At 31.8% G+C, this 14,496-nt stretch overlaps 1 protein-coding gene across 5 annotated transcripts; it reads right to left on the bottom strand.

Moving 5' to 3' along the window:
• Positions 1 to 1,419: 1,419 nt before the first annotated feature.
• LOC139484595 (ankyrin repeat domain-containing protein 10-like) lies at positions 1,420 to 14,222 on the bottom strand. 5 transcript variants are annotated; one of them, XM_071268376.1, is made up of 6 exons: positions 13,910 to 14,222; positions 11,360 to 11,515; positions 10,584 to 10,675; positions 8,979 to 9,295; positions 7,161 to 7,329; positions 2,241 to 2,378 (listed from the first exon to the last, which is right to left on the bottom strand). In XM_071268376.1, exons 1-5 carry the CDS (start codon positions 14,105 to 14,107, stop codon positions 7,163 to 7,165), a joined length of 930 nt encoding a protein of 309 aa, XP_071124477.1. In that variant the 5' UTR covers positions 14,108 to 14,222; the 3' UTR covers positions 2,241 to 2,378; positions 7,161 to 7,162. The 5 variants fall into 5 exon arrangements, with proteins under 5 accessions (XP_071124475.1, XP_071124474.1, XP_071124477.1 ...); XM_071268375.1 differs by lacking the exon at positions 7,161 to 7,329 and adding an exon at positions 2,875 to 3,053 and having other exon boundaries at positions 2,244 to 2,378; XM_071268377.1 differs by lacking the exon at positions 2,241 to 2,378 and adding an exon at positions 2,930 to 3,053.
• Between the last annotated feature and the right edge of the window lie 274 nt (positions 14,223 to 14,496).

Here is a 14,496-nt window from a genome sequence, read left to right as displayed (position 1 = left end):
AATTCATTGCAAAAATTGTTGAAAGTCTTTAAAGAAGTAGAACAAACAAAACAAATCAGCAAACAATGATCTTGATATTGAAAGTTTATGTTCCTGTAGCCCAAAATGAAATTTTCAAGTATTTTCTATTAAAGTCATACATTACAGTCAGTTTAAATTGAGCTGTGAAATTTTTAATATAAGTCACATAATGCTCAGATAGGCTGTTTTTAACTGCAAATTGACTAAGGATTAAGAATAAAGCAAAATAAAAGATTTCTAATCAACTTTTTTGTCTCTTTAGGTGTCATACCACCAATTACTCCCTCAAATTTAGAACGTATGTGAAAGTAGGCCTACTCGGACAAAAAATAGTGCATTTAATGTCATTGTTCACCTAAACTAAACAACAAATTTGCAGAAATGAAAGTTTTGTTGAAAGAGAAATATATTAAGACCATTTTGAGCCAAAATTTATCTGTCTATGAGTTTGCATTAAAAATTGAGGATTAATGCGCTCCATAGTATACTAATTTAAGATTTCCAGAAAACCAGGGGTTATTTTTAGTGGTACCTTCTTTCGGAAGCTCTCTGCTTTCTTATATGATTTTGAATGTATGTTGAAAATTGGCATGCAGAAAGGTGACACCTGTACAATTCAGGATATACCTAGTTTCTATGAAGTTAAACTTAAGGTAAAATATTTAGAAAGCTGTGAAAATTGCAAAATTTGGTTGAACAGATAGGGACTTTTAATTGGTGGTATGACACCTATACTATCTTGCAGAAATCACATGACATCATACTATATTACAGAAATCACATGACATTATATTATCTTACAGAAATCACATGACATTATACTATCTTACAGAAATCACATGATATTATACTAATAATTGAAAGTTTAACCTCTGTTTTTGAAATCCTGATTTTGATCTTTGCTCAAAGGATATTATAATGATTATTATCTTAAATTTCCAAATGTACCATTTTCTCTAAAATATTTTATAATACCAAAAGAACGATAAAGTAAATGAATCAATACAAGTATCTTTATAATTTTAATGAAATTAATTTCCAATGTTTGTGTGGAGAACATATTTTTTCTAAATGTTTGGAAATTTAAAATTTGTGAATTAAATTCATAATGCAGAAAAATCATATTCTTAATTTACAACCTAATTAATGCTGATTTTGAGAAGAAAAAAAACACTCTTTTAAGATCTTATTTAGTCAGTATATTATTTTTCAAAAGGGAGATAATTCAACAATCCTACTGATCAATATTAAAATTTCAGAAACTTATAAGATTTTTCACCACAACTCTTAAATATTTAAAGCTCATTTATATTTTCAAAACCAAAAAAAATCAAAGATTGTTCTTTGTTTATATCTAGCTTTTTGAAAGAAAAAGGACAAGAACCTCTCTTTCGAAGATTTATGTGTAGGATTTTTTAAAAGGGAGATAATTCAAATAATTTACAGATAAATATTAAAATTTAAAAACTTATAAGATTGTTCTCCATGACTGTTAATAATTAAAACCTAATTATAAAAGGCTTAATCATAGTATTTTCTTATTCATATCTAACAAAAACTTAACAATAACTCATAAATACAATATAAAACGCTAACAACTAGATTTCTATGTCATTATAACATTACTTCTTATACAACAGAAAGTTCAAACATCTAGTTCTCGAACAGATATTGTCATGACTGTTAGCCATGAATAAAATGTATTTTCTTTAGTTTATTGAATAATAAATTGAGAACAGTAATTGTTGACATGGTCTAGTAATAAAATGGCTTCTAAATGTGATTTTTGTTTTTAACAAAATCTATATACATGTATCCCTATGCTAACAGTTTTATCAAAATCTATACCTACGCTTACATTATAAAATCAGTCTGATATATATAGAAAACTAAGCATTATTATGACAAGTTAAGAACAATTTGCACAGAGCATACAACTGCCTTTTGAAACATTTGTCATTGCACTGTATCCCTGTCTTAAGAGCCATCGTACTGGTTCCCAAGTGACTGCACCAGGAGGCTGTCATAACCCTGTTGGTGAGTTATACTGTTGTAGTGTTCCTCTGTACTCGTTGATATACAAATACTATTGTTGTTCACAGTTGCTGCATCCATGTGTGGAAGGCCATTTTGATTTTTAACGCTGCCATTTTGACTGAATAAGTTTGAAAAGTGTAAGAAACCATTATTTACTTTTTCATTGCAGAGCTGATTGATTTCACTAGGAATCGTTCCATTGATGTGGTTATTATATCCATGCATTTGATTTTTTATGAAGCCATTTTGATAGTTGCCATGGTGACTAAAGCCATTAGTGTTTTGAAGTAAACCATTTTGGTTATTCCAATGTTCTGGTTCTGAAAGAGAAAAGAAGATAATTGATGAATAACAGGTAGACAAATCTAGAACATAAATATCTGTTCTGGAGGTTTTTTAAATTCATTGGTTGAAAATTTTTCAAATGTAATATTCTTTATCCTGACCGAAAATATCATTTATCAGTTGTAGTCAAAACTCTTTCTTTTTTTATTTTATAATCCTACAACTGCAAACTTTTTTTTAAATAACAGATCTGCAATATCTTGTTTGATTCAATTTAACACTATAAATTGATGAATAATACTTCAAGTCAATTTACACATGTTTTTTTCTTTGATTTTCATTCTAAATCCATGAAATAAAAAGTTACCTAAAAGTATCCCTTGTTTATAGGTTAAAATCACTAATTTCAGACTGGTTCCCTTTTTTGTGTTAAAAAAATGTCAAATAAAGTAAATTGTCCATAGCTTACATGCCTAACCAGTTCACAAGGTGAAGTCCCCTCTATGTTTTAGTGGCCTTTGATATACTTACTTATATAAAGTGTGAATATAACATAGAACACTTTGGTGTTCTCTGGGCTATCAAGGAAACAGTAGGTTGAGGAATATATTTATTTATATTCTCATCAAAACATGACATTGCAGATCTTCCCTGGTGGTTAAAACCATTTTGCTTTAATTGAAGGTGATTATTTTCTTCCCAAAGGACATCTGAGAAATAAGATTGTATGGTTAGGACTTATTACAGTGGATGAACTTTGTATCAATTGAACTTGAATGTACAACAATGTACAAGAATGACATGTGCTATGCACAAAACAACAGCTCCTTAAATCTGTAACTGTAAATTCAGAAATTATTGCCATGTATTTATTGATATTAAAAATGCGATAGGGTTCCAATTAAACATTTTGATTTTTTTTATATGAATTAAAGTTTTTTTCTCAATATTGCAAAAATTTAAATGCCATTTAAGTCTAGAATGACAAAATTGTAAAAATAAATTCAGGCAATAATTTCTGAAAGTAATTTATTATATGTTTTCACAATTTTTAGCCAATGAAATGATAATTGGCATAATTTAAACAAGATTTTAACTCCTTTCAAAAATAATTTTGTTAATACAGTCGACTCTCGTTATGTCGAAGTCAGCCGGACCAGAGAAATATTTCGAGATACACGTAGTTCGACTCAAACGAACACCGGAAGTTCGACAATCTAAGGGACACAACTCTTGCTTAGCTTGGTAAAGCTAAAATAAATCCGGGTGAATATAGCAAGGGGATCGATATTCTAGTATCAGATCGATGTATTTGTATGTCACAGTCTTTTATTATTATAATGACATTATATGTACTTATTCAATTGTTTCAATTAAAATAAATCCTATGGAGTAATTTCCAATCGATAGTTTCGTTATTCAGGTCGGTTATAGCTGACAAAATTGTTAATTCTCGGATACAAGAGATTTAAGAAAATTTTGATTTCTATTCATTTTGTTTTATCTCACTCTTTCTTTTCAAAAGAAAATATAACAAGATTAAAGACGCCGTTTGAGTAGTTTTTAGGTGATCATCAACGGAAGCCATAATCCTCACTTTATACACACCCAAGCTCATTAGTGTAAATCACAAATTAATTGTTTTGTAAACATTTTAAATACTTTTTCATGAACATTAACAATGTATCACTAATTATTTATCAAAATTCTATTAAAGATAATCTTAGGTAAACACTCATGGAAATAGCATGTCATAAATCAATACAGTGGTCAGTGACCGGAAATTTAATTACACGTGTATTGTCAGATTAACTCTTCAATCCATTTAAATCCCGGAGGTCATGTTTTGACACATGTGTATTAGTTCGAGATAAAAAAAATGAATTTTGAATGCTTTGTTTACCTTGGGACCGTAAATTTAGTTCGACTCAACCGAAATTTCGACTCATCCAATTTCGACTCATCAGGAGTCGAATTACATACTTTTGTATGGAATAAAGTTCGGGACCACGTGAAAACTTCGACTCATCCGAAATTTCGAGTCAACCGAGTTCGAGACAACGAGAGTTAACTGTATTTTCAATTGTCAATTAGTGACATTAGTCCAAGTGTCATTTCCAACAGGTAAAAGTGACTTCTGCAAAAAAACAAATGGTTAAAAAAAGTCATCATTTCAAGGCATTCATATACCGATATATTTTGATCATATAAAAACTTTATCATAAACTCAGTGATCCTAAACATGCTGGACACAAATATTGCCTTGCTAAAATTGCTGTATATTTGTATTCTTATAAATCTCTCTATAAAGCTAGGTATGACTCAATTCTGACTTAATATACACTGCCTATTCAAAGCCTACTTTGTATAAAGCTTTTAAGCAGTGGAAAGCAAAGGATTTGTACAGAAAAGAAGTGGAAAGCAAAGGATTTGTACAGAAAAGAAGTGGAAAGCAAAGGATTTGTACAGCTAGCCTACAATGAATAAGGTCAACGTTAAGCTTCTTCTGGATACTGACTCAAAGTTAAGAAAGTACAATTGTAATATATAAGAAGAACTTTTTCAAGAAAAAAAACTACTTAAATTTTAAAAATAACATGATTAGATTAGTTAAGGACAACTGAAATCTGCTATTTCCTTTTCACTTTTTTCACAGTTTCATCATCATTAAGAAGATTTCATAGAGACAATAAAAAACATTGACGAAAGACAGACACTATTACTATGGCCAAAAGTAAAAGAAACAACATTCCACTAACCACTTATCTGAATATTGAGCTCGACCAATCACCAACCTCCCCTTATAACAGTGGTGATCTCAGGTGTTCCAGAAGGGAGAGCAGTACCTCCTCCATTAGTTTCACATTAATGTTGAAATAATACACCTAACCAATCATATAAACATTTTGAAGTTGGAGACTTTCCATAGAGAGTAGACTTCTAAATCCATGGGTATATCTTTACAAGAATTTTATAACAAGAGTGCACACGCTGAAATGTCTCGCCTTCTATACTAATCATTGATATTATGTTGATAGTCCTAAGTATAAAGCTAAGCTTTATTACAACTGTCACATAAACTTAACATTAACCAAGATAACTAAACAAAGACCAATGAACCTTGAAAAAGAGGTCCAGGTCAGATGAACCATGCCAGGCAGACAGGTACAGCTAACAATGCTTCTATACAACATATATAGTTGACACATTACTTATAGTTTAAGAAAAATAGACCAAAACACAAAAACTTAACACTGTGCAATGAACCGTGAAAATGAGGTCATGGTTAAATAAAACCTGCTCGACTGACATAAAGATCATAAAATATTTCCATACACCAAATATAGTTGACCTATGGCATATAGCATTAGATAAAAAGACCATAACTCAAAAACTTAACTTTGACCACAGAACCATGAAAATGAGGTCAAGGTCACATGACATCTGCCCACTAGACATGTACACTTAACAATCATTCATTACAACAAATATAGTAGACCTATTGCATATGGTATGAGAAAAACAGGCCAAAACACAAAAATTTAACTATAACCACTGAACCATGAAAATGAGGTCAAGGTCAGATGACACCTGCCAGTTGGACATGTACACCTTACAGTCCTTCCATACACCGAATATACTAGCCCTATTGCTTATAGTATCTGAGATATGGACTTGACCACCAAAACTTAACCTTGTTCACTGATCCATGAAATGAGGTCGAGGTCAAGTGAAAACTGTCTGACAGACACGAGGACCTTGCAAGGTACGCACATATCAAATATAGTTATCCTATTACTTATAATAAGAGAGAATTCAACATTACAAAAAATTTGAACTTTTTTTTCAAGTGGTCACTGAACCATGAAAATGAGGTCAAGGACATTGGACATGTGACTGACGGAAACTTCGTAACATGAAGCATCTATATACATAGTATGAAGCATCCAGGTCTTCCACCTTCTAAAATATAAAGCTTTTAAGAAGTGAGCTAACGCCACCGCTGCATCACTATCCCTATGTCGAGCTTTCTGCAACAAAAGTTGCAGGCTCGACAAAAAGTAAGAATCCATTCAGCTATTTCTTTGATAAAATACTGAGCATACTGGAAAGAAATTCTGAAATAAGGTTACCCGGTAAATTGGTCACTGCACAATGATAGCAGTTGGAAAATAAATTGACAATCTGATCCTGGGTACATGCTTTCGGTTTAAAAAAAATTTGTGTCTGTCAACAAAGGAAATTCCAGTCTCAGAATATTTGAAGGCATAGACAATTAAGCAATGACTGGTATTGGAAAAAGGTTTTCATCCCAGTAATATTGGAGCATTGTCAGCCCAGCATTACAACAGGATCTACATGCATGTTTCAATCAGATAAATTGACAAATTGCAATCTGAAGAGCAAATTTTCAAACTGTAAGATTTAAGACAATAATTTGATTTTGATCAAATTGAAATTTAATGTAAAGCCTTAAAGTTATGATAAACCTTAACAAAAAAATTTGAAGCTGGTATTGAAAAAGAATTTATTAATAGTTATACTGTGTATTAAACATTTACAACTCTTACAAAAACTATTGGATTGGAAGATAGAAATCTGAGGTTGATAATCAATCAGCAATTAACATATTTTTCTCATCAGCTGATCATTGTTTTGCATAGGTAATGTGTTGACCTGAAAACATTGCCATGGACACCATGAATCAAAAGAATAAAAAGCATGTCATGCAATTTCAAAACACAACTAAGTATGGGATCATGAAATGATGTGAAAATGAAATGCATGCTTGAGTGAGCACATCATCGTTCACTAACCTCTACATAAACAAGGAACAATTTCCGTCAGCTAACGAGCCCTCATCTAGCGGACATGACGGAGGTGCTCCTTCTTCTTGTGGAGGATTTAATGGTGAAGTAGATATTGTAAGAATTGCTTGATAAGATGATATAATATTATTGTTCTCAACAGCCAAAGTCTTCAGGGCTGTAAAGTAAAGGCACCCAGTAGAAAACATCATGTATCGTGGTAGAATTCTCAGATGTCTAAGGTACAAGTTGTAATATTTGTCAGACATGCTGTTAAGGTTAATTTTGAGTACATGACATGTAGTTTGTAACATTCTATCCACAGTACAAATTGATTGGACTTGATGTAATTTTTTGTTTTGTTTTAAGACAAACAAGCAATGTGTTGGTGTTACTGAACTATACCATAAAACCAAATCTGAATCAAATCTTTCAAATTATGGTAGCATTTAAAAATTCTGCATCTTATCCATTAGATAATTAACATTCCAAAATCAATTAAAGTTATCAAATATTTAAAGATTATTAAATTTAAATAAATCATAGGTATTATTCTTTCATTGTAGACAGCAAGAAGATTATATAAGACTTCAAGCTACCTTTACTGAAAATTGGTTTGATTCAGATGAGCTCTAATCTAGTTTTCAATGGTCAAATGCAATGTTACAAAGGTGTATGGTGTATTTTGACACCTTTTCAGTGGGTTATTTTAACTTTTTGTGAAATACCTATTTATGTAAGTTAGTACAGACAAATTTCCAATTTCAATGATATGGATGTTATGAATCAATTGCACAAGTTGAAATGTGGACATTTGAAAGAAACAGGTCGTTACACATTGTGTGGTGAAGATATTTGCTTTGCAACAAATTTAAAATAAATGACACAAGAATAACAGTTAGACATTATGATGTAATGAGAAAACACTAAATCACACAAATTAGTCTGTAGCTTACTATTGAGAGTAATGATTCAATTTTCATCACACATTCCTAGTCCATATTGTCCTTAACATAGGGAAAGATATTTTATCTTATTGCTTTTTGGTATTTTCCTTTGACCTTTTTTTTTGTGATGATTTTTATATCATCAGATCATATGACTCTCTTAGGATTTAAATAAATGCTAGAATCTAAGGGCACACATGTCAGTGTCTATGAAAATGTTAATGGTGTCATCAGCAAAATAGCAATAAACATGTTCCTTTAGTTTGAAAGACTATTGACAATCTGTTTATCATCATGATAAACAGATCGTCAATGGTCTTTTAAACTTAAGTATGTTTCTCAGCCACTGCCCACATTTCATTTTTTTAGGGCTGTTGCCCTTCTATGAGATTGTACCTGAGAAACACTCTGGCTTAAACCAATTGACAATCTATAATTGTGTTACTAAATACATCAGTTTTCTCCCCAGGGCCTTTTAGCATCAGGGTAATGTGATGCTATATTTTTGAATGTGATGCTATCTGAATTGGTTTTCTTATAGATAATGTTATGGATGTGATGCTATAATTTTTAGAAGCAAGATGGAATTTCCAATTTCCCTGTTTACCATGATGCTAAATGCAATTTCTGGGGAGAACACTGAATACATCCTCGTGTCTTTAAACAAGGAGACGTTTACATATCATCAAATTTGAAATTTTGAAAAAACAATCCCAAGTAAGTCATCAATGATATGGTTTTCAAAGTCTTTACTGATTAAAGGATATATATTTAATGTAGACATATTAAATAAACATTGCATATGACCAGAGTGAAAAATAACTAGCTTATAATATATATATGTAGCTGTATACACCATGTGTACAATGTGTAATCATACCATCACGACGAGACTTTTTACACTCCTCCTCATCACAATCATCACGGCTCCTCTTTGTTCCTGCCAGCGGATTGACACGATGACCTTCAGGTAAGACTGAGAGGTCAGTTTCCATGTCATCATCTAATTCCATTTCATTGCCATTTGGAACAACCTGACTATTTTGTGTGAGACCATTGGACGGATTAATAGTGGGGAGACCATACACTCCCTGACCATGCTCTGTCTGTGATGCTCTCTCTATGTATGCTGCACACTCCTGGTACCCACAAGCACCAGCTAACTGACTCGGTGTCTGCCCATTGTGATTTTTAATTCTACAATAGATTACATAAATATGATTAAGGAGGAAATTTGTTGTTTGTGCATCAATCTTTTTCTGTTTTTCAGGTTTTTTTATGAAAATGGATGTTGATTAGTGATTTGGCATAATGAATGTTGACCATCAAATAAAACAAATGTTGATTTTAAGTTATATATTTTGCTAGTTGCCATGGTAGCTCATCATATGTTTTACATCATAGCTACGTTCTATGATCATGAGAAATTCAAACAACTTGTGTACATTTGTGAACAAATGACACAGAATTAATAAAGTCTTATAATTGTATTAAGTTACTATTGGACTACAGTGGTGGATCCAGAACTTTTCCTAAGGGGGGCCCGCTCCAGTCATGCTTCAATGATTCCCTATATAATCAACCAAATTTTTCCCACGAAAGGGGGGGCCCGGGCCCCCAGCCCCCCCCTTGATCCGCCTATGGACTATATAAACAATTTTTGTGACAAATCTACGGGTTTTCAGGGAACCATGTGACTTAAAATCTGTGCTTTTACATGTATAATGTACATATTAGATGAACCCTGTCAAAGGTATAATACCTGGCACCTTACAACATGTACAATCATTCCATACATACAATATAGTTGACTTCTGGACAAACATGTAGTATTAGGAAATTTGAAGCATCTTTCTGATGGGAGTTCCGACCTAACAAATTATTTTGAGAAAAACTGCAAATTTATAGCAGCATAATGGACAATTCATAACTTTTGCTACTGATAAAAGACTGCAGACAAAGTTTGTGTTATTACATGAATTAACATTATTTTTTATATTTATATAACAACTAAGTATAAACTTACAGCACTTTAGTTCCCTGTGATATAAGTAAACTTACGGCACTTTAGTTCCCTGTGATATAAGTAAACTTACGACACTTTAGTTCCCTGTGATATAAGTAAACTTACGGCACTTTAGTTCCCTGTGATATAAGTAAACTTACGACACTTTAGTTCCTTCCCCTGTGATATAAGTAAACTTACAGCACTTTAGTTCCTGTGATATAAGTTAACTTACGACACTTTAGTTCCCTGTGATATAAGTAAACTTACGACACTTTAGTTCCCTGTGATATAAGTAAACTTACGACACTTTAGTTCCCTGTGATATAAGTAAACTTACGACACTTAAGTTCCCTGTGATATAGGAAAAATTACGGCACTTTAGTTCCCTGTGATATAAGTAAACTTACGACACTTTAGTTCCCTGTGATATAAGTAAACTTACAACACTTTAGTTCCCTGTGATATAAGTAAACTTACGACACTTTAGTTCCCTGTGATATGAGTAAGCTGACACATTCCATATTGCCTGTCCTAGCAGCTTTATGTAAGGCTGTTTCTCCCATGTAGTCCTACAATGTACAATGATTAAATCAAATATTACAAGCAATTACAATGGCAATAAATGTAATCACTGTCACAAAATAGATACAATTAAACTCTTGTTGTCATACAAATACAGACATTTTGCATTTAATGAATAACACTAAATGTCTTAATTTTAAATAAAAAATCATTTAAAATCTACTTTGAGAAATATTGTAAGCTTGAGAGTACAAGTGAAATAATAAATGATGACTGTTAATTCAATTGATTAATTAAATTACAACTTCAAAATTCTAACTACAACAGTCTAGTCTGCCTGTATATATGCACTAATGGATTTATTCCATTTGTCTCCTAACCTGAATGTAGTTGGAGTGGCCTCTTTTTTTAGTTGACTGGATAAGGATCATCAATGTTTTATGTAACCAATGACTGGTAGCAATTGATACAAGAGTTTTCGAGAATTCAATCATATTCACTAATTTCCCAACAAAAAACAGAAATTGAAATCAGCCGTTAGAGTAGGATTCCATTTAAATAATGATTATTAAAAGAGAATACATGTACATGTGCTAGTTTTAAAAGTATTTCAAATATAGAACTTAAAACACTTTGTCTCACCTGAACTCATACAAAATGATGGACAAAAATGTAAATACCTAATAAAACTAGTGTAAATAAAATGATCAGAATATGATAATTGTGAGTACCTGTATAAGTAAGTTAGCCCCTGATTGCACAAGCCACTGAACACAGTGAGGCTGGCCAGACTGTGCAGCAAAGTGTAAAGCTGTTTGGGAAAACTTAGAGGTTATTGTATCCAAACCAACACTTCTTTCAATCACCAATTTTCTTAAACAAGCCAGCTGTGAAGATAATTATATATATTTTGAGACTCACAGAAGGGGTTCTTTTTTTTTCTTTAGGGGGAGGGGGGCAGTTAAGAACTTTGTGTTCAGCATTATATCATTACAATACAGCAATAAAGTTTGTAAATGTAAGTATAAGTTTATATACATACAACATGAACAATTACAATGCATGAGACAAATTTTGAATCGAACAATTGAAAACTACAGGTATTTATATTAGTCATTGACTAAAAAATTAATTTTGAAGGTGAGAGTACACTGCTGTTTTGTAATGAGTATAAAAATGAATAAACTCAATACTGTTCTTGTATGTGGACAGGTGCCCCTTCAATGAGCCTCATCTGAAAGATAAACATCTGTTAATACCTGTCTGTTTATAGCAGCCCCAGAATGAAGTAGCCATTTTAAACAGTGTCCCTTCCCACTGTGGGCTGCCATATGTAATGGGGTCTGGTTTAACCTTTCTGTTGAGTAGTCACAATTACAACCCTGTTCTATCAAACGCATAAGGCATGTAAACTAAAAATAAATAATCACAATTACAACCCTGTTCTATCAAACGCATAAGGCATGTAAACTAAAAATAAATAATCACAATTACAACCCTGTTCTATCAAACGCATAAGGCATGTAAACTAAAAATAAATAACTCAAATATAATGAAATTGTAATATTAAATTAAAGCTATAGGGATTTCATATCAAATAATTTTTTAAGTGAAAATATGGTTTCAACATTTCTAAAAATACTAAACATGCTAAACATGCTTAAAGTCATATGAAACGAGTGACCGTGAAAAATAATGTTTATCCAATTCTTGAACAAATGCACGTATATCATAAACTTGGTCTTCTGTGCAAGATTTTATCATATTTTGCGCAAACATTTCATATAATCGTTAATTTTTTTTTCTCTCTGTCTCTTATTGTGTAAAAATATGGCAGCTACGTAATTGTTGTGTTTTAAAGCCAAAGTGTACTGATTGTCAACTTATAGTAAACAATCAACAAAGAAGCATGGATATTGAGCATGTGTATAACATGAACATTTTTGTACAATCGTATAATAGTTTATTTAAATGACAGATCCATGTGTATTGCGATCACTGGATTTTTATGAGAAGGGTCATGCTAAGGTCACTTGCATACCGAAAATAAGTCGGGCGAATTGCTTCCTGGAAGCAAGCAATTAAAAAAAGTAAACTTCTTCTAAATGTGGACAATTCAAAGAATTTTCTTCAGAAAAAAGTATATGTACATATGATGTACATAAGTTTTGATGACAACTATCCATTTAGTTATAAAAAACATATGCATCATTTTTTTTTAATTTGAGGTTTCATATGACTTTAAAAGATTTTTGTTTTCTTGAAGATGTACAAATGTAAGTAGTATTTACTTGTATAAGTAATTTTGAAAATTCATATTTTATTTTTAAAGTTTGAATTATCTCCCCTTAATCTTCTTAAATAAAACATAGATTTTACTGTATGTATGTATAACAGCAAATTTTATGTTTTCCCTGTCATTTAATGATATCAATGTTATATTTTCTTTTAATTTTTTAAACAACTCTCCTCGTCTTAAACATTCATGCATCAGTATCCTACAAATGTATAGACATAATTAAAAAAATTACAAACTTAAATCATTAACATGATTAAAATCAAGGCCGTATATATGTTAGTTATACGTCCTTGTTAAAATCAAACAAGAAGAAAATGTTATTAAAAAATGAATATTTTCCATAATTCTATTTTGAGTATTGCCTCATTAAACGATTTTTATCATGATTATGCTGATTGAAGATTAAAAGTAATTGATTACAAGTATAGTCTGATGAGTGTATACAAGTTAAAGGTGTTAATTGGATGTTATGGACACACCTCCTTTAACAATTTTTAAAAATATTTGATAGGTACTGCTGCAAGACATTGCTTTTATAAACCTACACTTGTTTCATTTGATTGGGTTTTTCTCTTTATTTTGTTTACATTTTAATAATTTACATGATAAATTGAACAGTGGCGGATCCAGAACTTTTCCTAAGGGGGGGCCCGTTGACTGAACTAAGAGGGGGCCCGCTCCAGTTATGCTTCAATGATTCCCTATATAATCAACCAAATTTTTCCCACAAAAGGGGGGGCCCGGGCCCCCCAGGGCCCCCCCTGGATCCGCCTATGTTGAATATCGAAAATGGGTTATAAATGTATATCAGAAAAAATATACAAAATATCTTTAGTATTTTATATAACATGGCTGAATTAGTACACGGCCTAAACAAACCCATTGCCGAAATGTCATGATGTTTACCGATATAAAATGTAAATAACCACAAAACATAGCCTGGTGATAAAATTGGAAATATGAAAAAGGAGTTTTATTTAACCTTTCCGAAATTTGCTGCCCAATGAATAGGGGTCCAACCATATAAACCATCCTCCTGGTAAAAGTTTGGACCATTTGACAACAACAAAGACATAGCGTCGAGGTCACCGTCGCGACAAGCTCTGTGCAAAGGATAGTGAGTTTCTAGCAGATCCTCTGATGTAGGGGACCAATTTCCAGATTCGTGTTCGTCTTCCATTGCTTTCTTATACAACTGTCATTCAATTCTTAGCATAAAACGGTGAAATTCTTTGAGCTTTTCATAACATGCCGGTCTTTCTCATCTGTTTACTACTTCTCTATCCGGGCACTTGTTAAATTTATTTATCGGAATACACTTCATATTTCGTAGATAACGAACTAACGACAATTTTGTTAATCGAATCAATTTTGTTAATCGACTGTCATACAAGTGAGAGGTTTAGCTAGCTATAAAACCAGGTTCAATCCACCATTTTCTACATTTGAAAATGCCTGTACCAAGTCAGGAATATGACAGTTCTTGTCCATTCGTTTTTGATGCGTTTTGTTATTTGATTTTGCCATGTGATTATGGACTTTCCGAATTGATTTTCCTCTGAGTTCAGT

Source organism: Mytilus edulis, chromosome 8 (genome assembly GCF_963676685.1).
Source record: "Mytilus edulis chromosome 8, xbMytEdul2.2, whole genome shotgun sequence".
In the NCBI taxonomy this organism is placed as follows: Eukaryota; Metazoa; Mollusca; class Bivalvia; order Mytilida; family Mytilidae; genus Mytilus; species Mytilus edulis.
The sequence above is the reverse complement of the archived record's forward strand: the minus strand, read 5'-3'. Positions and strand labels throughout refer to the sequence as shown.